This window comes from Typopeltis vanoorti, chromosome 18, assembly GCF_054136105.1.
Source record: "Typopeltis vanoorti isolate ZY-2024b chromosome 18, IOZ_Tvanoo_1.0, whole genome shotgun sequence".
Taxonomy (NCBI): Eukaryota; Metazoa; Arthropoda; class Arachnida; order Uropygi; family Thelyphonidae; genus Typopeltis; species Typopeltis vanoorti.
The window spans coordinates 48723750-48749689 of NC_143566.1; the positions used below are offsets into that span (position 1 = coordinate 48723750).

General features: G+C 36.1%; 1 protein-coding gene across 1 annotated transcript in view; it reads right to left on the reverse strand.

The window, feature by feature from the left end:
- The window catches only part of Afg3l2 (AFG3 like matrix AAA peptidase subunit 2), a 221620-nt gene that overhangs the window by 93608 nt on the left and 102072 nt on the right, over window positions 1–25940 (reverse strand). The window contains exons 10-12 of the mRNA XM_090408577.1: window positions 18100–18253; window positions 6935–7064; window positions 3571–3668 (exon numbers count right to left, since the gene is read on the reverse strand). Coding sequence (XP_090264703.1) covers window positions 3571–3668; window positions 6935–7064; window positions 18100–18253 — 382 coding nt within the window. The remainder of the gene's footprint in view (window positions 1–3570; window positions 3669–6934; window positions 7065–18099; window positions 18254–25940) is intronic.

Sequence of the window (25940 nt, forward strand, 5' to 3'; positions counted from 1 at the left end):
GACAATTTCCATTTGGCTTGAATCAAGCTCATTCTTTTCCAAGATTCCCTACCATAATTTTTCTTAGCCTTTTCTCAAGTATGCTTGCATAAATTTTACCAGGAACACTCAGTAGGGAAACTGCTTTGTATTCTCGCATTCAGTTTTATTTCCTTTTTTACAGATGGGTATCATGAGCAGTGGCACACCCAGAGGGGGGGGGCAAGGGGCCTGGGCACCCCCCAAAGAAAAGGAAAAAACACTAGAAAAATTTCCAAAAATCTTTTCCTAATTAAAATTCATTTTTTTTATTTATGTTGTGTGCTACTTATGACTTAGCGATCACTGCAGATGCTCAGTTATAGGTCGTATGCGATGTGTAGTGTGTATTCGCAAAACGTCTACTCAACTCGGCCCCCTCCAAGATTACATCCTGAGTGCGCCACTGATCATGAGAACCTACTTTAATCTAGAAGTTGACCCTCTAACTAGGCCCTCTGAATTATTATAAAAGTTTTACAGTGTGGTTACTGTAAAACGTTTATAATACAGCATATCTGGTTGAATATAATATCTACTCCAGCTGCCTTTTCACAATTTAGGTTGGATAAGCAATAGTTTTAATACTGAAAGGGGACCACAATATGATACATAAATAAACTACCAAAGAGAAAGAAAGAAGAAAAAATGTTGAAACCCATTGAATAATGCACATCAATTTAGACTTCTAAAAGAAGTGTGCTGTGCATTATGGAATACTGAGCTGAAAGATCTGAAGATAAATGAGAGACATTTAAGCCATTTACGTGCTGAATGACATTTTACTTCAAGTCCTGACAAAATGCTAGTACAAGGTAGCTTGAACATACATCTGAAGATCAGAAAACTTATGTATGCCTGGTATATATTAGTAATATCACTAGGATAGGCTAAGAGTAGATAATTCAGAAACGTTTTTCAAGCCACTTTGGGTTTCCAATAACTGGCTCCCCCCCCCCTTCAATGTGAACAACCAGTTCGTGCAATAATAGTGGATGCAACGATCCCGTTTGAATCTGCCATTCCACCACTAGGCATTTATAAAAAGTCCAAGTCCATTCCACAAGGAACAGCTCCAGATCAATACACCTCTGCTACCAGACTTCACAATCGGGATGATGTACTTAAGCATAGACATTCACCAGGGTAGCTACTACAGGGCAGCTACTCATTCAGCAACCAGAAAAGCAATGTAGTGTTGATTTTTTGTTCTGTATCAGGAACTTCCATGTTTTACAAATCAGGTATAATTAATACCAGTGTGGTCTGCACTATTGATTTCCATGGTTGATATCTGGCTTATGTCAGCTGTGCTTCCATAGAAATTGAGTGTGTGCAGCTCATTATGTAATTTTGGGGGTATCTTATCAAAATAACAAGTAAAATAACAAGCCACTATAACACCTCTTTAAAAGTTTGTTGACTTTACTTCAGGGATAGATCAGTTTGCCTTATAGAGCAATATGGGCCATGTGGCAAAAGGAATATACGTTTTGTTTTAAAATGGGGATAACCCGATGTCTACTTCAACACAGTGTATATATTTACTTATTTATATGCCATCTGACCTAGTAGACAGATGCAGTAGTCAGATTCATTAAGATTTTGTTGTGCCTTGGATCACTGTTACTTTTATCACTGATCTTAGAAAGAATGGTTTCACCTTTGAATTTTTCTTATTTGCTATCCTAACATTTAATTATTCTCAATTACCGACATCTCCTGGCACATGGAAATGACTATAATGTGGTAATATTTCATAAGAGCAAGATTCCATTTTTTTAAAATTAAAATATGTATATTTTATTTTGAGAAATGTATATATATATATATATAGTCATTTTGGTATTTTCTTCTTATTATTATGAATGCACTACAGGAGTCCAGCAACCCCATCAAGGAGGATCTACTTTTTTTATGTGACTTCCACCAATGAAAGGTTGTTAACCTATAGTACATTAGTACTCAAATACCTATCATATCTTGAACATACATTTATCAAAGATGCACTCACAATACCAGTAAAAAAAAAAAGCAGGATCACTCAACCAACTGGAGGCATAGTGGTCATCATCCTTATATGGATTCACAAAGACACTATAACCATATCCAACATTCTTGTTCTGCAAGTCCCTTTCATCACATGCTGTTTAAGGCAGTTATCCTTGAGTACTTCTATAAATTTATTTTCCCTCATCTAGCATGTGTTTTCTCCCCCATAGTTAAAATCATCTATAATAGCCCTTTCTTATATTCATAACATTTATCTGTTTATGCTGTTTGGTGAGATAGAGGCTAACATGACAAAATACACAACTGGTGGTGCTACAGATTGGGCGGCACTCTGTAAGAGGACTGTGAATTGCATAAACAGATAAATCTTATGAATATAAGAAAGGACTATTATGGGTGATTTTAACTATGGGGGAGAAAACACACACACTAGTATGAGTAACATAGTACCACCATAGGAAATTTCTCCTCTGGCTGGATTAATTCCTCTGCAATCATTAGCAGCACTTCCCCATCCTTCTTATCTTGTCATCCTCCCTGAATAAAATAACTCACCATATTCTATAACAACAACAATTATGTTCTTCTGTCAGCCAGGTATCATAATTTTTGGTTTCACTACATTTTCAAGAAAACACTCCCTAACTTCCTGTTTGTTTTTTATCTTTTAATATGACAATATCCAAAGAAAAAACAAAAATAATGGCATTCAAAGGCGAAAACCCAATAAGAAGTAAAATAGTGATAGATAATAAAATACTAGAACAAGTAAACACTTTCAGATACTTGGGATGTGATCTATCATACGAAGAAGAAAAAGACATAGACACTAAAATATCAAACTTTGTCAAAGTAAATGGCATAATAAATAGTATATTTAAGCCATCCCTGGTACAAAAACACACTAGAATCAGACTATATAATGTCTTGTCAAAACCAACTCTACTATACGGAAGCGAAACATGGACCATGAAAAGGAAAGATGAAAAACGAATTCAAACAGCAGAAATGAAGTTCCTCAGAAAAACAGCTGGATATACCAAGTGGGACCACAAAACAAATGAAGAAATCTTACAATCCCTAAAAATCAAACCAATTAATTACTACATAAGACAGTATAAACAAAAATGGCTAGAACATTTAAATCGAATGGACAACAGCAGACTACCAAAAATATTATACAGATACAAAATAAGTGGAAAAAGAAGAATCGGAAGACCAAGAAAGAGATGGCATGAGACCAGAACAGGCCACATGGCCTATATTCCATGATAGGAAGAAAAAGATCTTTTTGACCCTAGAAGTTAATTTTATTAGATATAACAAAATGGCTTCATTAATTAATGCATAAATTAAAGATTATACTGCAATTATTAAGCATTCTTTAAAATATTCTTTACTGCTTTTAGTTTGTTTATTGAAAATTAAGCATATAAATCCAATTCATATTTCAAAAATATTCACCTGAATAATTTCTCTATTTATAAACATTTTTCTATTTGATAATACAAAGCAATGAAACAAAGACATGGCACTAACCTGTAAACCCAGGTGTTAATGCAGCCATCTTACGAGACAGTTCAATCTTGTCTATTAATGTTTTCAAGTTCTGCAAATGAACTTTAAATATTGATGCCCTAAAGGTAAAACAATAGTTTAAACATTCTAATATGAGGTTTTGTGCAAGCAAAAAAAAGAAAAAACTTGAATTAGCAAAGCTATTTTCCCAGAGAAGCCAATCAGACCATTAAAGTATTATTTTAAAACGGAATTAAACGTTTGGTTGCTGATATGGTATTTGTTAGAAGTTTTTTCCACTTGGTTAGACTATAATAAATTTAGTTTAATCCTTTATCCAAGTGTAAACAAACAAAGTTTGTGCCTGAAGTATCTTCAGGACTGAGACAACTCGTGGTAAAGGTGGACCGAACTCTCATCACTCCTTGTCTCAGTATCTCCCATAATGCAAAGCACATCTCCTTGCGGACACGTATAATGCTATGCATTAAGGAAAGGGTCATTACCCAGACAGGTTTCGACCTTTATTGACTGTTCAAGTACAGGTCAAACTCCGAAAACTCAGCGTTGTTCCCCTCAGTAGCAGGCTCACCCCACTACCGAGCAGCCGCTCATTTGCTCATATCTCATGTGAGGGGTAACAGCAACAGCCATGGCTCAGTTAACTTCATGGGCTACAGCACTGCCATTCATCCCCCCCCCCCCCACCCCAGAACCTGGGTGACAGCAACAGCCAAGCCTCAGTTAAAACTTCATGGGCTACAACACTGCCATTCACCACCCAAGCTTCCAACCGGTTTCGACTTTTGTTGAGGTCTCGTCAGTGGGAGCCAGACCCAGAAGTGGTGATACTAAGACAGAAGCAATGGAGAAGTCATATTTACCTATACGAGTTGCCAAAAGGTGTACCACATTATTATTAAATTACTCTGGATTTAGAGAAAGATGTTGGAAGTTTTTTCACTTGGTTGACTATAATAAATTTAGTTTAATACTTTATCCAAGTGTAAGCAAACAAAGTTTGTGCTTGAAGTATCTTCAGGACTGAGGCAACTCGTGGTAAAGGTGGACCAAGCTCTCATCACTTGTCTCAGTATCTTCCATAATGCAACGCACATCTCCTTGCAGACATGTATAATGCTATGCATTAAGGGAAGGGCCACAACCCAGACTGGTTTCGACCTTTATTGATGTCTCATCAGATGCAGCCAGACCCAGAAGTGGTGATACTAAGGCAGAAGCAATGGAGAAGTCATATTTACCTATACGACTTGCCAAAAGGGTAGTGGCCCTTCCCTTAATGCACAGCATTATACATGTCTGCAAGGAGATGTGCTTTGCATTATGAAAGATACCGAGACAAGGAGTGATGAGAGCTTGGTCCACCTTTACCACAAGTTGCCTCAGTCCTGAAGATACTTCAGGTGCAAACTTTGTTTGCTTACACTTAGATAAAGGATTAAACTAAATTTATGATATGGTATTTGGTTCTTTATTTATTTTTATTTTTTTGAGAGAAGGGAAAAGGTCAGAAAAAATTGTAAAACTTTCGTACCTCCATATCCTGAGCATTTCTAGTTGAATATCATCTACTTTGGCTATCTTTTTACATTTCAGGTTGTTGATGGCTTTTTTCACCTTGAGTAATGATATGCACTTCTGAGTGCATTCCTCTTGACTATTTTCTACCACTGTTGTCAGTTTGTTTTATTCAGTAATCTTTCAAAGTAATTACTCTAGATATGCAGACTATCTTTAGTTTGCATGTCACCTTTGTAATCTGATTCCTTTTACAGCATTCATTCCTCCATTTCTGAGCCTTTTCAATAGACTCCAGAATATTTTGCCACCTTCCTGATATGTGTTCTTACCAAAGTCTTCCTGTGACTTCTGTTTAGCTAATTTTACACACCGCCTCACTTTTTTTGAATTTTTTCTGTATTTTCTGAGCACATACTGACTTACCAGGAACTTTTGATATGCTTTCTTCTTTCTCATGAGTCCATCATGGAGTTCTGATTTTTCTATCTTTGCAGACAAGCTCACCACATGCCTCTTTAATTGAATCAATCAGTGTGTTCTTCAGCATCTACCACTGAATCTCTAAGGTTTTGTTCTTGTTTTCAAGCAGCTTCATTTTTTTCTTGAATAATATTTACAAACAACTTGCTTCTTTAGAAATTCAAGTACCTCACAATGTAAGGCTTAAAAATAATCACACAATTTAATACCGTGGCATTTATTCTACTTAACCTTCTTGAGAATGCATAGTTTTTTTTAAATGTTGATCTCAGTATGGAAAAAGAACATTCTCGAGCTGAGTTTAGTTATAACAGAATAACTCTTAACAGGTTCAAATGAAAAATTATATACTCTAAGTTTTTCAGCCTCACAGATAAAATGTTTTTGCTATAGAATATGAAATTTCATATACTTTTGTAACTTCAGACATTTTTTTCTTTCTATTTTTGAACTTTCAAAAAAATCTAAGCTTTCATTTTAAAGTGTTTTTGAAGCTTCCTTAATACCAGTAAAGTAAGATAAACACAATGAGTTCAACTGCTAGTTTAGCGAGAGAACTTTCTTTATGTCAGTCCTATCCACAAAAAGGTTGTAAGCTATAAAACATTCAGAACTGCGGATAGGCTAAGGATTAAATATTCCAGGAATCCCACTTTCAAGACTAAAAGTGACTAGAATGTCACCACACCACAAATACTCAGAAGTTACAAAAAAATGTATAATTCACTACAGTTAAATTTCACCTTGTCTTCTACTTAATGCACTAGATTCAAATGTCTAATTATAGCCAAGTAACTGACTTTACATAAATCTCATTAATGTCATGATATTGCAGTTAATCCTAACTATACAGTCTGCTAAATGTGCACTTTCTAGAGATTTGTCTGTTTTGCAAGATGAAGTGTTTCCAGGAGAAAAAATGCCACTGGCAACCACCATATGAAATTGGTTAATGATGAACCATCACTTGGAAAAGCTCTTAGAGATTTTTGTATCCTAGATGGGATTTGAACATATGTCTCTCTAATCAAAAGCCTTTGTTTAATATCAGTTGAGCTATGGAGGCTCTACAGAAATCAAATGTAGAGTATAAATATACAACAGAGTAAAAAACTTTCTTTATCGCACTGAATGTTAGTTTTTATGAAAACATTCAGTGCAATAAAGAAAGTTTTATTTAGTAGTTTGAATAAATAAAATTGTATTTTATGGATTACCGAGAAGATTCTTTGAAAAAACAAAGAAGGGAATTTTAATGAAAGTTAAATAATTAAAATTCTCTAAACAATTACCTATCTAATCTTTTTCAGTTAAACACAAGAAAATATAAGTAACTTGTGTCCAAGAACATAAGCATTTTTACCTTCCCTTAATATCAGGAGCTGGAACAAATATCTGCCTATCAAATCTTCCTGGCCTAAGGAGTGCTTGATCAAGAATATCCACCCTGTTTGTTGCTGCCAAAACTACTACATTCATTGTTGTATTGAATCCTGAAATTTATAAATTTTTTAATTTATAAACTTCACTATGCACATTTAAGTATAATATGTATATAATGTTCCAAATAAAAAAACAATGCATAGCAAAATATCATTATTTGGTACTCAATTACCATACTATGTACATAAATCTCCAAGTCATTTAGTAATTCAAGTAAAATGGGAATAAAAATTGTTACTATTTTCCCGTATCCTACAACAGATTCTTCAAAAAATAAAATACCTCTTTTATAGGTATTATTTCCGGGAAAATTCCCATGTTACTCCTTTTAAAACCTATTATTTTTATGGCTATTTTGCCTGCTTTCGTTTAGGAGTGCCCCTTTTTTTATGTCATTGGCTTTCTACTCAAAAATTCTTAGGCCATTACTGATGTATTATAGAGACAAATATATGCAGAATAATAGAGGAAGAAATTTCGGACATACCTTGCTTAGATGTTGTTGGCTGTCTTCTTTCCGTGATGTGCATACTTCTGCTGTTAGGCTGTTAAAGGAAGGGGGGGGGGGTGTTTGGAAAAAGTGAGTGGAGGGTTTGAGGCAACGTGGCAGAATTAATTTGAAAAAAACCTGTTTTTTTTTATATAACATATATATAATATTGTTATTAAGGGTGGGCGGAGCGCTTTTTTTGGAGGGGGAAAGACATGGAAAAAGGGGGCCGAAAATAGAAATTGGTCTTGTATAGCAAGGGCATCAGGGGAGGGGGGGGGGTTAACAGAATGCAAACCATTTCGAAAGTTTGTCATCTTCGGAACACACGGGGGAAGTGGATGTTATGTCGGCTTGGTGTTTCTGCCTTTGGAGTACTTGTGTTATTGCCCATTGATTGGGATCGTGACCTGATTTTCATATTATGGAGTTTCCAACACTCTGAGATTATTTAGGGGTCAGTGGATGTTGATCGAGTTTTCGCCACATTTTATGGCTATCGTTTCCGATATTCTAAGCATTGTCTTGTCTATTATTATGGCCTTGTTGATTTGAGGGGGTATGTTTATAATATAATAATAATAATAATAATAACAACAGGTCATAATAATAGACAGACAAGACAATGCATCCCGTTAATCCCCTTCTCCCTGAATGCCTTTTCTGATAGATCCTTCCTCTTCCTTTAAAAAACAATTTCTATTTTTAGCCCCCTTTTTCGATCTCTTCCCCTCCAAAAAAAGTACTCCGCCCATCCTTAATAATAATATTATATTATATAATATTACATTATATATTATATAGGGGTGCTTAAGGGACAAAGCTGTATAACTGAGAGGAGACCTCCACAAAGCCTTTAAAGGAATGCAGAGAACCGACCAGGGCTCCTGACCTAATGTCCAATCCTCGCCTTCTCGTGGTGCACCCTGTTGGGTATCTACTTGGATACTGAATGAAAGAGGATGGGCTGGCAATTTGGGATTTAGCTGACCAAACTGTATTCTTATTGGCTTAAACCAGTATAGAAAATTATGGTACAACACGACAAAATTTCATGCTGGTTGGGGCATTGCTTGGTTAAACAAGGCCCCCCGTTGTTTTCGCCAGGAAACCAGGGCGAAGAGCAAAAAGTCAGCTACTGGAACAAATCTGAAAGCACACCCCCAACTCAACATCACCAGAGTTAAAGATCAGTACATCAACATAAGAAGCCTGAATGGCAAAGAAATGGAGCTAGCTGAAGAATTAGATAAGTACCAGATCAACATAATAGGGGTGACTGAAACAAAAAAACCAAAAACTGGTGAGATCTTACTGAGCAATAAATACAAAATGTTATATTCAGGAAATGACAATCAAGGAAACGAAGGAGTAGCCATAGTATTCAACACAAAATATGAGGCTAATCTTCTTGAATGGCAGGCAGTCTCAAGTAGAGCGATGTGGGCAAATATCAGAATGGGGAGTTGGACAATGAGACTTATTTGTGCCTATGGTCCCACAGAAGGTTCTACTAAGGTAGAAGTGGAGGAATTTTTTGATGCTCTAGAAATAGCAGCTGACACAATGAAAAAGGAAAAGTTGGTCCTTATTAGGGATCTAAATAGCAGAGTAGGAAATGATTGTCAGACATACAAAAGTATTTTGGGAAAATTTGGAGTATAGAGCAAAGCTAATAATAATGGCAGATACCTTTGGATTTCTGCTCAGGAAATGGACTGGTTATTACTAACACCATGTTCCAACATAAAAATGTGCACCAATTCACATGGAGAGAAGAGGCAAGGAATAAGAAAAGTCTCATTGACTATGTTATTGTTGATAGTGATGTTTTCTCCCTGGTGCAGGACACCAGAGTGTACAGAGGATTTGAAACTGGAAGCGATCACTATTTAGTCTTGAGCAGGATAAAATTGAATTTCACATTGAAAAGAATAACATGTATGAAAGTTTTATAGCGAATAAAAGTTGAGCAGCTCTCAGATGTGAACTGTAGACTAAAATACACAAAGATTATTGAAGAAAAAATGAAAAAGTTTGAGAACAGGAAACAAACCTTGGAGATTCAGTAGCAAGCCTTGAAGAAAGCCCTGACTGATTCAGCTAGAGAGGCATGTGGTGAAGTTGTCTGCAAGGATAGAAAAATTAGAATCCCATGGTGGACACAGGAAGTTAAAGAGGCAGTGAAAGAAAAAAAGAAAGTATATCAAAAGTTCCTGGCAAATAAGTCAGCTTGTGCTCTTAGAGAATACAGAGGCAAATGCAAGAATGCTAAACACTGTGTAAAACTAGCTAAACAAAAGTCATGGGAGGACTTTGGAAAGAACATAGAAAATAAATATCAAGAAGGTGGTAAGATATTCTGGAGGTTGTTGCTTAGAAATTGAGGAAAGAGTGCTGTAAAAGGAGTTAGAGATTATACAGGTGACATGAAAACGGGAGAAAAAGATATCCTTGAAGTATGGAGTAATTACTTAAAAAACACTCAACAGGCATACAGTCACAAATACATATCCATACTTGAAGTAGAAAAAGCCATCAAAGGCTTGAAATGTGGAAAGGCAGCAGGAGTAGATGATATTCGACCAGAAATGCTGAAGTATGGTGGTATAAAAGTCTTCACATATTATGCAACGTATACGCAAAATACTTGGCCACGTGCATCACCAGGTGTTCTAGGCAAACTATTTAAGAATGCTGCTGCTGGTAAGTAATCGTCAATAGTGTTGATCACAATGGATAAAAACAAAGGATCTTTCAGAGTTCGATAAAAGGGGTGTCCTTCTGGCTGGAACCATGATTTTGAAAACAGCAGAGCTAACTGATTTTTGAAAAGGTGAAATATCTTGGGTGATTAATCAGTGGAAAAATAATCCACATTGCTTGTCTAAAAGGCGTAACTGTGGTCCTAAGACAGTCTATCAGGAATGAGATCATCGACGTCTGTGAAGGCTTGTACGAACAAACAGCGTTTCCTGTGTGAGCGATTTGACCAAAATGTTTAATGAAGGTTATTCCTAGCCCATATCTCACGAAACTGTGGGCAGGAAATTGAAGAGAATCAGTATTAACAGTCGCATGCCTATACAGAAATCACTGATTTCTGCAAAGTAAATAAAATTTTCTAATTCAGTGGTCAGTATGTGTAGATTCCTTAATAAGATATAAAAACAATAGTTGCAAGAAAATATAAGCTGTCAAAACATTGCTAAGATGTATTAGTCTGGGCAATGCTTTCTGTTTGCATACATTAACTTTAAATTTCAGTTACATAAGAGATTATGTAAATATCCCTTATCCCAGACATGCTACATCTATAGTTCACAATGAAAAAGAGGCATTAAAAACATTATATGCCTTTGTCCAAAATGTATGTTATATGCTTTCAGATGAAACTTAAGGATCAAAAGATGCTGAACAAATAAGGAAACGAAAGTGAGGTAAAAAAAAATAATAAAATAAAAAAAATAAAAAAAAATAAATAAATACTTTTTTTTTTTTTAAACCCCAACATGTGAGGCTTGACATATGTTTCAGAATTCTAAAAGTAAAGTTCCAGGGACATCATTTGACTTCATTTTCCTGCTACAAAAGCTGTGCAAGTAAACTGAATTTAGATCCTACTTTTCACAGACAGGTTCAATTATTAGTGTGCTGTAGTAATATTTCTGAACTTGGAACAAACTAGCTTTATATATAGAAATAATATATAACCCAAGATGAAGCTGACGGCACCTAAAAGAAACCTGACAGGTATTCTGCTACAAAATGACAAGAATATTTTTGCTTCTTTAAAGAACATGTTGCATCACCATTAAATTTTTGACAGGTACTTTCATGACAATTACAGCATAATATGATAATCAAAAGCTTGAAAATTTTGTGTTGGCCTCATCTGTCAGGTAAATATCTCCCTAGTGAGGTATCAGTCTGGATGGAGTATCACTATTGCATGTTCACTCCCAAATCTGGTCAAGTCATAAGATTTCATTAATGCTACCAATTTTTAATTTGTGTAATTATCTGGGTTGAACAAAAACGTTAACTGTTTATCAGTGTGTTTATCAGTATATGGGGCATTAAAAAACCGAGAAACACATCTTATCAGTTATGATCAGTTTCTCATGATGTGGCACCTACTAAAAAAAAATGAATGCATGCTCTCAGATGACAGGTTCTGTAAGATTTTATCTAATATGCAGAATTAGTAAAATAAGAGAAAAAAAATGCAATTAGAAAGCAAGAAATTCAATTCCGTATTTTTTCAGGGGCATATGGATAAGCATCTAGAAAAAAATGCAACTAGAAAGCAGAAAGATAGTTTGTGTATTTATTTTGCAATGGGATATGAGGAAGTATACTAAATCTTCTAAATAACAATTACAAGCTGTTATATTCAGGCAATAGTGATCAGGGAAAGGAGTAGCTATAGTATTCAATGAAAACATGAAAATAATGTTTAATGGCACACAGCATGAAGTACAGTGATGTGGGCAAATAAAGATGGAAAACTCGACAACAAGACTTATTTGTGTCTATGGTTCCACAGAAGTTTCGAAAGGAAGAAGTACAGGAAATTCACCCTATTCTTGAATTCTGTCCTTTCAATACCTTTATCACCACCCAAGATGCTGGCTGATATTCATTCCAAAAGAATGAAGATTAGTCAGTATCTTCATCATATGGAGTCAACTAAAGAAACTTAACAGAATAAGAGAGAAATTAGTTAAAAACACTTAAGTAACTCTATGCAAAACAGTCTTTAACCCAATTTCCGCTGAACATTTTTGCAATGTGAGTTAATATCCTACCTAATCCCATGGCTGTATTTGAATCGAGATTTTGCAATATCCAAAGTACAGTTAATTCATTAACTTTTATTCCCACATCAATTCCTGTCACAGCAATATCTTCAATTGAATGACAGACACCTGGAAAGTTGGGATATTTCCTTTAGCCTTTTTGAACTAATTTATGCTAATATATATCTTCCATAATGTTTTTTTTTTCTTTTTTCCAGCTCCTGATTAATGATATTACTCATCCATATAGCTACCACCTGATTTACCCTCCTGACTTTGGGTGTATACAGTCCGATATACCTTCCTTCAGTTAACCCCTGACCATCTCCAATGGACTGCTAATAATTTCTCAGGACTCTCATATCCTGCAGATATGAGAGTCCTGAGAAAGATTAGGGGTATGAACAGATGGTATCAATGGCAATATCATATTAAAAACAAAGATATTAGGAAAGAACTTGACATTGGCAGCATACAGGAAATTAGAAGAACTAATGTCAGGTGGTATGGCCACTTAAACAGAATGGCGAGGAAAAAGACCCAGAGGAAGACCAAGATATAGATAGATTGATAGGGTAAAAAAGTGCCATAGAAGATAGAAATATAAGATTCAAATAGAAACTTATTTATTAATTACTGACCATTTACAAAAAACAAAACTACATTAGAGCCTACCAGTTTCGCCAGCAAACTGTCTGGCTTTTTCAAGGTGTTTACGGAGACATAAAAACCAGTAAATGCAAATTGAAAGGAACATAAAAAAACGTTGTAAACCAACTAGTAGCTAAGGTTACACGTTCGCGTGACAGAGAGGACTTATTGTTCTTATTCATTATCACGCATGCGTGTTTGTTGTAAATGTGTAATGTGGTTACTGGCTAGCTGTAGTTCAGATTGATTTAGAGAGAGAGGATCAGATTTTTCCCACGAACTGTTTAGGATTGCACCCCGATTTCTGTTGAGGTTTCCACCGGTAATTAACACTATTGTGGCTTCCTTGAATAAATGATGTCTGTAGTCATCATCCAGATATGGCATGGAGCTGTTTTGCCACTCTATCGTGTGGTTAGATGTACAGAAATGATGTGCTAAGCCGGAAGAGATACTTCTGTTGTGGTTTACATCACCAACATGTTCTTTTTGTCTGATTTCTAAACTCCGTGAAGTTTGTCCAATGTAGGCAAGACCACAGGAGCAAGGAATGTAATATACTCCTGGATATTTGTAGAAAGGTGCCTTATCTTTTGGGGATCCTAAAACTTGTCTGATGCTGGTGGTTGGTTTGAAGACCACTCTGATGTTGTAGGCTCTTAGTATTCTGGCTATTTGATAAGAAATTGACTTGATGAAAGGGATCACTACAGTAGAAATGTGCTGGGAGCCTGATACGAACTAAATAAAAGTGATATTAATTGCCAGAAGTTATTTGATGACATTTCTAACAATTTAGAATATACCATATGGAATCAATTAGATCAAATGATACAACGCAGTTATGAAAAAACTTTCAAACTTTATAAGGACAAACAAATTAGGAAATTCAATGAACTTTATACAAGTTCATTGAATTTCTATTAATTCCCTTTACATTAATTTGTCAAATCATAGTCTCACAAAAAATGAATCTGACATTCTCAAAAGAGGTTTTAACTTTGTGATTATGCCCAAACACATTCCTAAAATGGATTTCATGTGTGGAATTGAAAAAGGCCTATATCCACTACTGCAAAACATAGCCAACACTATTAGATTCAAAAGTACGATAATCCTAGCCAAAGCCAAACAACCTATTCTCAATACGTCTCCTTATGATAGAAAGGCAATTCTCAACTTGAAGAAAAACAAAGATATCATTATTACAAAGGCTGATAAGGGAAATTCTACAGTTATCCTTAACTCTAAAGATTATTATGATAAGTTAAACGTATTACTATCAGACAACTCCACCTATAAGATCCTAGACAGAGACCCCACAATAAAAAATCATAATGAAACAAACCAACTACTCAGAAATTGTAACATTTGGCCTGAAGAAGTGAAGAGAACACTAAAATCCTCACATCCTATCACTCCAAGACTATATGCAACACCTAAAATACATAAACAGGATATACCTCTCCATCCAATCGTTGATGGAAGTTCATCACCAACCTACTTTTTGGCAAAGCATCTTGCAAACTTATTAAATAATAAAATAAGATCAACAGAATCCTACATCAAGAACAGTCAACATTTTGTAAATAAACTCCAAGCCATTAAGATTGCACCAACAGACATGCTAGCGAGTCTAGATGTTGTATCCCTTTTCACCAATGTACCAGTAGAAGAGGTAATAAACATCATCCAAGATCTCTTTCCTCTAGACATCACACAGATGTTTAGACACTGCCTTCAATCTAATTTCTTCAAGGTTAACAACGCCATATACCAACAACTAGTAGACCTAGAAATGGGAAGCCCACTATCACCATCTTGTGCAGACCTTTTCATGGAAAAACTTGAAAAAGAAATTCTCTCCACCATCTCCCCTAGACCATCTACATGGTGGAGATATGTTGACGATATCTTCATTATATGGCAAGACAGCTTAGAAAACCTAAAATCGTTTGTGGATAAAATCAACTCAATACATAACAAAATTAAATTCACTCTGGAAGTGGAAAACAACAACCAACTGCATTTTTTAGACATCTTGATAAAAAAACAATCAAATAGTGTCAAATTATCTATTTACAGAAAGCCCACAGATACTGGAAGATATCTTCATTATACCTCAAACCATCACAAGACACACAAACTGAGCATTATCCACGTGTTGAAATATAGGGCCAGAAAGTTTATATCAGAAGAGGAGGATACACAGACTGAACTCTCACTAATAGCCAACACATTATCACAAAATGGATATCCTCAAAACATCATCAAAAAATATCTATACGGTGACAACCCCAGACAAGAAGAATCACGTTCCCAGCACATTTCTACTGTAGTGATCCCTTTCATCAAGTCAATTTCTTATCAAATAGCCAGAATACAAAGAGCCTACAACATCAGAGTGTTCTTCAAACCAACCACCAGCATCAGACAAGTTTTAGGATCCCCAAAAGATAAGGCACCTTTCTACAAATATCCAGGAGTATATTACATTCCTTGCTCCTGTGGTCTTGCCTACATTGGACAAACTTCACGGAGTTTAGAAATCAGACAAAAAGAACATGTTGGTGATGTAAGCCACAGCAGAAGTATCTCTTCCGGCTTAGCACATCATTTCTGTATATCTAACCACATGATAGAGTGGCAAAACAGCTCCATGCCATATCTGGATGACGATGACTACAGACATCGTTTATTCAAGGAAGCCACAATAATGTTAATAACTGGTGGAAACCTCAACAGAAATCAGGGTGCAATCCTAAACAGTTCGTGGATCTGTTTAGGATCTCTCTCTCTCTAAATCAATCTGAACTACAGCTAGCATTACATGTTTACAACAAACACGCATGCGTGATAATGAATAAGAACAATAAGTCCTCTGTCACGCGAATGTGTAACCTTAGCTACTAGTTGGTTTATTTACAACGTTTTTTATGTTCCTTTCAATTTGCATTTACTAGTTTTTATGTCTCCGTAAACACCTTGAAAAAGCCAGACAGTTTGCTGGCAAAACTGGTAGGCTCTAATGTAGTTTTGGTTTTCGTAAATGGTCAATAATTAATAAATAAGTTTGTATTTGAATTATATAAATGACCAAATATGTTTAGTTTAAACAGAAATATAAGATCTGATAATGTTGGAGTCTTGACAGGTAACAGACTGATTTGGAATCTGTTACCTGTCAAGAATAGGAAGTTAGTAATGATGTAAATTTTTCATGTAGTACTATTAATATCCTGTACACCCCCTCTGAGGGTACATGGCAGGAATTTGATGATGATGATGATTCTTTCACGAAAAGAGCTTCCTTCAAACACAATTCTCTTAGCCCAGCCTTTTATCCTGTTGAGTGCTACCACATGATCTCTTTGCAAGCTATTCAAAAATTGAATGCGTACCTGCGTTCTACTCGAAATAGTCAATTATACAAACTGCCACAAGCTGATTTGTCTGAAATTGTAGTTGTAATCTTCAGAAATAGTGTTTGTTCTTAGGTTTTGGACACTAGTGTCCACGGAATGAAGAGTGAGCTGCATGAATGAGAGGATGCCAAATATTTGTCATATTTTTGAAATGAATGATAGCAAAACTGGGCATGCATATAATGCCTGAGGACCACCTATAAACATGCATAATAAAAAAAGAACCAAAAAAAAAGAAAAAAAAAGAGAGATATGATTGTTATTTTAGTTGCACAAAGGGTTAGCATCCTGACAATCCCTGGGGTTTATAAGATCTCTTGCACTTGTGATTTACGTCACTCTGCCTGGTACTCTAGAAGATGTGATTGATTAATTTTCCAAGATTATGCTACTGTGAGAGATATCCTGATTCTAAAGTAAAAAGATGTTATATTTTTCGCCTGTTCAGTTGATTAAGCAATTATGGACAGTAATAAATTAAACCAATAAAATTGACACTTAAATTAGGCAAAACAATCCTAAGTTTCAAAAAAACTTTTGCAACACTTTCAAATCAAGTCATTTATTTTTTGAAATTTTGAAAAACACAATCATTCAATGTTTAAGTTTTCACTTTTAATTGAAATATTTTAACAATGCTATGGCCCTTCAGTTAATAAAAAGTACAGGTATCCCTTGATTAACGTGATTAATTAAATATAATATTCAATAGTAAAAATTACAATTCGTCCATGAATCGATTACTATATTAATAATTTGTTTTATATGGTACTATTTTTGAAAGATAAAAAATGAATGCAAAGTAAATGTTTAATAAATACTCATACATACATCAGTTACTACAATTTTTTTCAAAAAAAAGTTATCAAGAGTCGTTTGAACAGTTTTATTTTTTTCTTATCAGCATATATAAATTCTATGATAAAAAGCAAAATGACTCTCTAGACCTCAGCAAACAAGCATTCTTCGATTAACATCTGGATCCATATCCATTACTTGCTGCTTAAGTGATTCTAAACTGTGAAATATTCCATCCAGTTCTTCGATTATTATCTCATTTGGAACCTCATCATCATAGTCCATTTGTTTGTTGTCTTCATATGTGCATTGTTGTTCAATTTCAAGAAGATCATTGTCACTGAAATCTTTTGAATTTGAATCCAATAATTCTTTAACATCTTCTGCATCAACACCATTAAAACCAAGGTCTTCATCAATTGTAACAATTTCCTCAACCATGTTGTTCACAGGATTTTAAAAACCACCTAAGTCATTAGCACATTCTGGCAAGAGGTTTTTCCAAACAGCTCTCATGCAGCTAGAAGATACTTGCTTCCACAAGTCATGAATGTTTTCAAATGCATGTTTTTCCAAAATTCTTGGAACACAATTGCATTTTCTCCCGTTGTTGTTTCTACTGCCCCTGAGAATGTCTTTTTGAAAACAGGCTTTGAAAGTTGCAACGATGCCCATGTCCATAGGCGTCTTTGCAACTGATGTCGTATTTGGTGGAAATTTGGTAAATTTAAAGGAGTGTTAATTAAAACTCTTACCGCATATATAAAGGGACTGTCACAATTAATTTTGCCACGCTAAGCAAAGGATACATGTATCTCTTATTTCCTCAATTTACATATAATTTGGATGTTTTTATATATTTTTCCTAAAAAAAAAAAAAAAAGTACAATTTTGCAATGATTAAGCAAATTTAACTTACCATCCATTTCTACTAATAACTGGTTTAAAGTATTTTCTTGTTCACTATGTCCTCCTAGACTTCTTGTCCCTCTTTTCCTTCCAACTGCATCTATTTCGTCAATAAATAGTATGCAAGGCGCATTCTTTCGGGCCATTGCAAACATATCCCGTACCTATAATTAGAATAATGCATTAATACACATCTTACATGCAAACATATTAATGTTTTCAGGTTGATTCACTATACATAGGAGCAGAGTACATCCTCCCCTCATCCCACTAACAATCTAACTTAATTTTTTTTTTTTTTTCAAATATCAATTCTACATAACCATTTAGTCAATCAATGGATAAGAATCTGAGAGTCCTAATACACAACTGAAAATGATTATTCATGATCTGTTGAAGCTGCTCAGCTCACCTTCTGATCACTGAGTCTACTTGATAAGAAATGCTCTGTATTTCTTCTATTTTCCTGTTTTTTTTTATTTATTTTCCGCCCGCCCTCCACTACTCATCATCAAATTCCTGGTACATACTCTTAATAAGGTGTACAGAATACTATGAATGTACTACATGATTAAATTCCATTATTGTAAACCTATCATCAATTAATCAGCTATGTGTCAATCCTGCAATACTGTCAAGATCATGTATTTTGGTCTTTTGGAGCACTTCAAACTGAATATCAATCTATCTTCAATCTGGTCTTCTTCTTCTTCTTTTGGGTCATTTTCCTGCTATCTTCTGTTTTGCTAACTTTTCCTCTTCTACTATTTAAATGACTATACCACCTGAGATTAGCTCTATTCATACATTCTTAAATGCTAACAATGTCAGGTTCCTTGAATATCTTCATTTTCTAATCATTCTACCACAGATATCTGTTTACTCTTCTAATCTTCCTCAAACTCTCATATCTAACCACTACTGATTTGATCTGCTGCCTTATTTCTAACCCAACTCTCAGATCCATTAGTTAAAACTGGTTTGAACACTGTGTTATATACTGCTAGTTTAGTGTTTTGGCTAATTTCTCTCTTATTCCATATAAATTGATTCAAATGGCTTCTCACTATGCCTCTTTGCTTGTTCTATTGTCTATTTCCATATTTAATTTGCCACATTCACTAACAATTGTTCCTAATCTCAAAGACATCCAATGGATTTATACCGGTTACTGGTTTTTCCTTTCGGTTGTTTCCAACTGTAAGTGACTTTGTACGAATTGCCCGCAAAGTATTCTTGGTGGGATTTTTTACAGGACAGTTTACCGTTGCTTTCCCCAACCCTCCAATTTTATCTGGAATCAGGACTGGCATATGGCTGGGACGTAATCCATGTGCGTTCACAGAGCTAGTTTGCCTGTTCTGGGGAAAGGGAGACGAAAAACCCGAGTTTTTGGGTGAAACCCCCCCCCCCCCACCTCCGTATGAGACCGACTAACTCATCTCTTTAGTCAAAAGAGACCAGATAAAGGTTCCTCACATCGTTGACAGGAATCGAACCCAGGTCTTTTTGACCAAAAGGCTTCATCTATTCTGACTGAGCTACTGAGGCTTGATGGATTTATTTAGAGCAGAGTTTCCTAAACTGTGTTCCACAGAAAGTGAATAAGTGTTCAGTGAAAAATTATCACAATTAATATGAGCCTGGAATGGTTTTTAATGCCATTCCAGGCTCCTGATTTTCAAACATGTTTGAAAATCAGGAGCTCCTCACTCTACTTCTGTGGTAAAGCCAGTGCGCACTAGCCTTGACTCAGCCACCCATGGTTGTCAACACCTCCAAGTGTGAGTGAAGTACGAAGGTATCTATTCTAGGGAACATGCAGTCACAAGCAAGGTCAATGTGATGCAATGTAGCCTGGCATGACTGTAGTGTGAGCTGTCACATTTTTGCGATGCGATGCGCTTAGCTTTACATTGAATATGAGAATGATGATACTCGACTAACCAAGGTGTTCCATTAAAATTTCAGGATTTGTGAAGTGTTCTGCCATAGGAAAAGTTTGGGAAACACTGATTTAGAGTATAATATTGGCATAAACGAAAGAGTTGAATATTTCCAATTTTGATATGCTTGATTAACACTTTCCTTCATGATTGTGAGCCATTACATGAATAACAGTGAAGTTAGTGTATGCAAACTTATCTCACACCTTATTTTACAAACCATCTTCCTGTACTGCCTTTACAGCTGTTATCATTTATACATCAAATGTATAACCAAATGCAAAATATGCTTAAACACACCAACACAAAAAGACACGAAGATTCAAGTTTTTTCCACCCCTGCCATATATCCATAAGGGGTAATAGTACAATGCAATAAGATCATTATTTTATTCTTATCAACACTGCTCTTATAGCATGTTGACATACTGACATGCTGGGGGGGATTGACAAATGCTAATCATTTATTGAAAACCTCCAAGATACGTCCCAGCTCTATCAAGAAAATTACTGTAATCTTCCATCAGACAAATCCTAAAGACATGAACTGAGCTTCCTGAACTTGTACACCCAGTATCTCGGGAAGAGGTACAGGAAGCCTTAAACTCACCAAGAATGGCAAGGCTGCAGGAGTGGATGGTATCTTCTGGTTTCTAAAACATCTCGGTCACCAAGGCCAAACATGGCTGGCCACCCTTTCCTCAGAAATTATAATGACGGGAAAACTACCAAATCTGTGGCGAGAAGCCAAAATAATTGCCATGCCCAAACCAGGGAGAGATCCAAATGATGTGAAAAAGCTACAACCTATCTCCTTGCTTTGTTCCACCTTTAAGCTCTTTGAAAGAATTCTCCTTAAAAGAATTTCGCCACTCATTGAAAGAGCACTCCCGATTGAACAAGCTGGCCTCAGGCTGGGAAGAAGTTCCTGTGACCAGGTTCTGGACATGACAGATTGAAGCAGGCTTCCAGAAGAAACGTAAATCTGGAGCCACTTTCACTGACCTAAATCAGCTTATGACAGAGTCTGGATCAGGAGCCTCCTCCTAAAGCTAGGAAATATCATAAGGTGGAAAAAACTTTCCAGCTTTTTGAATCCATTCTCTCCAACAGAAAGATCTAGGTCCATATTGGCGGAAAAAAGAGCAGTCCCAGATTCCTTCACAACGGTCTCCCACAGGGCTCTGAGTTATCCCCTTTACTTTTTAACATCTATGTGTACGACTTACCACATACCAGCTCAAGCAAGTATATGTACACTGATGACCTAGCAATCCTACATCAATCTACCTCCTTTGCCAACCTGGAATCAACCTTGAACACAGACCTGAACATCCTGGAAGAGTACTTCAAGCAGTGGTACTTGAAGCCAAATCCAACAAAAACTGTGTCCACATTATTTCACCTGAACAATGCAGAGGCGAATCGACACCTCAACCTTTCTTTTTGTGGAAAAATGGTAGAACATGAGCCTCACCCGAAATACCTTGCAGTGAGCCTGGACAGAAGCCTATAAAACCTGTGAGGGCTACCTTACAGGTAGCCCTCACATTCTCTGCAGCAGAATATTGTGCCCCTGTCTGGGAAAGAAGTGCACACACTAACATTATAGACACCCAGCTAAACTCTACCATGCACACAATTAGTGGGACAGTGAGAAGCACCCCCTCTCTCCTGGCTGACTGTCCTATCTAACATTGCTCCACTAAACATATGGAGAAGACAAGCCTCGATTAAAGAATTTAATAAAGCAACGAGCAACCTACTCCTGCCCCAGACTCTCATAAATCCACCTACTCTTCGCCTAAAATCTAGTAAGCCTTTCTGGTCTATGGATGAACTCTCTTCAGCTGCCCTGCCATCAACACCTGACACGTGGAGAGAATACTGGTCCAACAATCTCCCAATAAATGGCTTCCTTTCCCTGTTTAACCAGGCTGCAAAACCTTCTGCAGCCTGGTTTTGCTCTTCCCAGGTAGTAGCAGGTTTTGACTACCTACTACATAAATGGGAGCTGTTAGACCACCCTTATTGTGATTGTTCTCCCGTGGCTCAGAAGATTACTCATATTGTGAATGACTGCCTAAGGCACCAATTTCACGGTGGTGGCCTACAGGACATCCACAAGGTGACGGATGAGGCCTTGGATTGTTTTCCAGACTGGACATTGACCTGTAGCTGTTCTGTATTCCTTTTGCCATAAGAATAAATAAACAAATATTGACATGCTGCTCTTATAGGATAATCAATACTAGGCAGGACTATTATTTAAGATGAACTCCTTTTAATTAATTATTTAATTATTATTATTACACCCTCCATAGAGTTGATAGACTTATCGTGAGAGGTTCATTCAACTGACAGCATATTTATTGTACTGAATCTTAAAATCCTTAGCACTCCCCGCATCAACAACATATTCCGGTAATGCATGCCATTCACTCACATGTTCCATTCTCCACATAAAAAAAAAACTCCTCTCACCCTTCTTCACCACACTCTTACATAACTTCGAGGGATGGCCTCTGGTTCTTCCCCTATCACCTTCTACTCTTTTTATAGTGTATAATTCCCATTAAAATAAAAATTAAAGAAATAAACATTACAAGAAAGATGTACTGGTGGTTGGCATACTATGAAAATAGGTTATACAGTCATACCCCGACTCACGCGAATCTGGAGTTACGCAGTTTCTTATATGTACGTATTCCCATCCTGCTTCACGCCTCACCACTAGTATCTTTCCGGTGCTTGCCGCATTCGCCAGTGTCGCACATGCTGTGAACAAGCACTGACGTGTTTCATGCAGTTTCCATTCATACACGATTTTTATAGTCTACAAACCTTGTGATTGTTTAATGTAAAAAATAATAATGTCGTCCAAAAGAAGCAAGTCCGATTCTTCTAAAGCTAGCAAGAAAAGAAAAACATTGAATTTGGAAACAAAATTCAACATTATTAAGGATTTTGAAGGTGGAATGAAAATTTGTAAGCTAGCAAAGAGGTTCGATCTACAGGAATCCACAGCAAGAATAATCATAAAAGAAAGGTTTACAGATTTTGGAGGACATAGATTCTAACGAGGAATGAATTGTAGCCACAAGGCAAAGAATAAAAAAAATCATTATGCTGTCAGACGAATCTATTAGATTTTATGAAACCATCATCATCATCATCATCATCAAATTCCTGCCATGTACCCTCAAGGGGTGTACAGGATATGACAGTACTACATGAAAAAATTACATCATTACTAACTTCCTATCTACAATTTTCCTCCAAATCAGTCTGTTACTTGTCAAGACTCCAACATTATCAGATCTTATATTTCTATCGTCTAAGGCACTTTGTACCGTATCAATCCACCTATATCTTGGTCTTCCTCTGGGTCGTTTTCCTGCCAACCTGGCAGAGAACACTTGTTTTGCTAATCTTTCCTCTCCCATTCTATTTAAGTGACCATACCATCTGAGATTAGCACTGCTAACGCATTCCTGGATGCTGACAATGTCAAGTTCTTTCCTAATATCCTCATTTTTAATATGATATTGCCATTGATGCCATCTGTTCACGCCTCTAATCTTTCTCAGGACTCTCATATCTGCGGTCTCTAGTCTTTGGTCAAGTGTTTTACTTCTGACCCAGCTCTCAGATCCATAAGTTAAAATTGGTTTGAACACAGTCTTGTATACAGCTAATTTAGTGTTCCGACTAATTTCTTTCTTATTCCATATGAATTTATTCAATTGACTTCCCACGATACCAGCTTTGCTGATTCTGTTGTCTATTTCTATATTTAGTTTACCATCTTCAGTAAAAATTGTGCCTAAGTAGCTGAAATGTTTTACTTGTTCCACAGGTTCTCCATTCACAACACAGTTGACATTTTCAATGATTCTGCCTATTTTCATTGTCTTTGTCTTTTTATTGCTGACCTTCATACCATATCTATTACAACAGCTATTCAATTTAGTCAGAGAATCTTGCAGACTTGTAGCGGATTTATTTAGAAGTATAACATCATCTGCATAAAGCAAAGAGCTGACATTAACATCTCCAATTTTGATATCAGGTTTAATACCACATTCCTTCATAATGTGATCCATATAGATAATGAATAACAGAGGGGATAATGTACATCCTTGTCTCACACCAGATTTAACAGTAAACCATCTTCCTGTACTTCCTTCAATTCTAACTGCTGACTCACAACTCAAATAAAGACTAAGTATTGCTTGATATAATGCAATACTTAGTCTTTATTTGAGTTATGAAACCATCAGTTATGAAACAAAAAATTTATGAAACCATCGACATCGAAATAACTTTCTTTTTTTTTATGTACGAAAAACTACAATTATGATTATATTTCTTAAAAAATATAAGTGTTTTTGTAAACCTTTGGTCCCAATTAACTAATATTTTGTATGTTTGTATATATAAATTACATGCAAAATTATAACCCGAGTTACGCGAATTCAACTTACGCACTTTTTGTTGGTCCCACCTAATGAGTAACTTCAGGGTATGACTGTATTTGTTATGTTGACTGATGTGAGGATACTTTAAAGAATTATTCAGTCTTCACTGACCTGTTTGGCCGAGGAAGTTAGCATATTCACCCTCCAACCAATAGGCTGAGGATTAGGATTTGAATCCTGTCAGTGGTATGAATGTTGTGATTATTTTAAGGTAGGAGATAAATTTCATCACCCAGTGTGGGACCACTGGCTTGCATGCTGGAGATCTCAAAGTAACTTGAAAAGTTCCATGTTTGATCTTCTAAAGCAGGGTTCCAAGACCAGATTAAAAAATAAAAAATAAATAAATATATTTTTTGATTTAATATATATATATAAAAAATTGACATCCCATATTTCTACCCACTGTAGGGTGAAGACCTGTATACTGGGTGATTATAAAATAACGTCAAGTGTTCAGTAGCCCTCTAGCGAGTAATGTATTGGACAAAACACACCAATATTCCGTAGACATACACAGTGGAACATGGGGATTCGATTTAACGAAAAAAAAAAAAAAAAATCCGCTAAAAGGGGAAATTTTGGTGCTGCCAAATTAATTTTAGTAGATGTGACTAATGAATGACTAAATGGCAAATGAGACACAGCACACATCAATTTCATGATGTTTATTGTTAATTACAAATGAGGTTCAATATGGCCACTATTCTGATGCTCCAGGAACTGCATAAGGTGCACGACATTTTCCACAGTGGCTCGCAACACATCGGAATTGATTTGTTTCACGTGTAACGTTATTCGATCTTTCAAAGTTGGAATATCGGGTACATGTCCTTGATACACAATGCTTTTAAGAAATCCCCACAGCCAAAAGTCACAAGGATTGAGATCAGGCGATCTCAGTGGCCGTGGCGTGGGAAATGCACGATTGATGATTCTTCTGTCAGAGAAATGTTGTCGCAAAACACGTTGTACCTGAAGTCCGATGTGGGGTGGTGCACCATCCTGCATGAAGATGGTCAAATCGAGACATCCTCTTTACTGCAGTTGTGGAACCACAAAGTTCTGTAGCATATTGACATACCTGTTAGCATTGACGGAACAGGTCACTGGTCCATTTTGGCAATTTTCCTCATAAAAGTATGGACCGATGATAAAAGATGCCGTAAATCTGCACCACACTGTGACTTTGGGCGAGTGGATAGGCATCTGCAGACACATGTGCAGATTAGTTGCAGCCCAAATGCGACAGTTGCGTGTGTTAATATTGGCGTTCATATAAAAGTGCGCTTCGTCACTCCATAAAATCTGCCACGGCCATGCATCATCCACTTCCATGCACGCTAAGAATCTCAAAGATAAGCCAATTCGTGTGGTCGCATCACCAGGGCGCAATTCTTGAACATGACTGATTTTATGGGGGT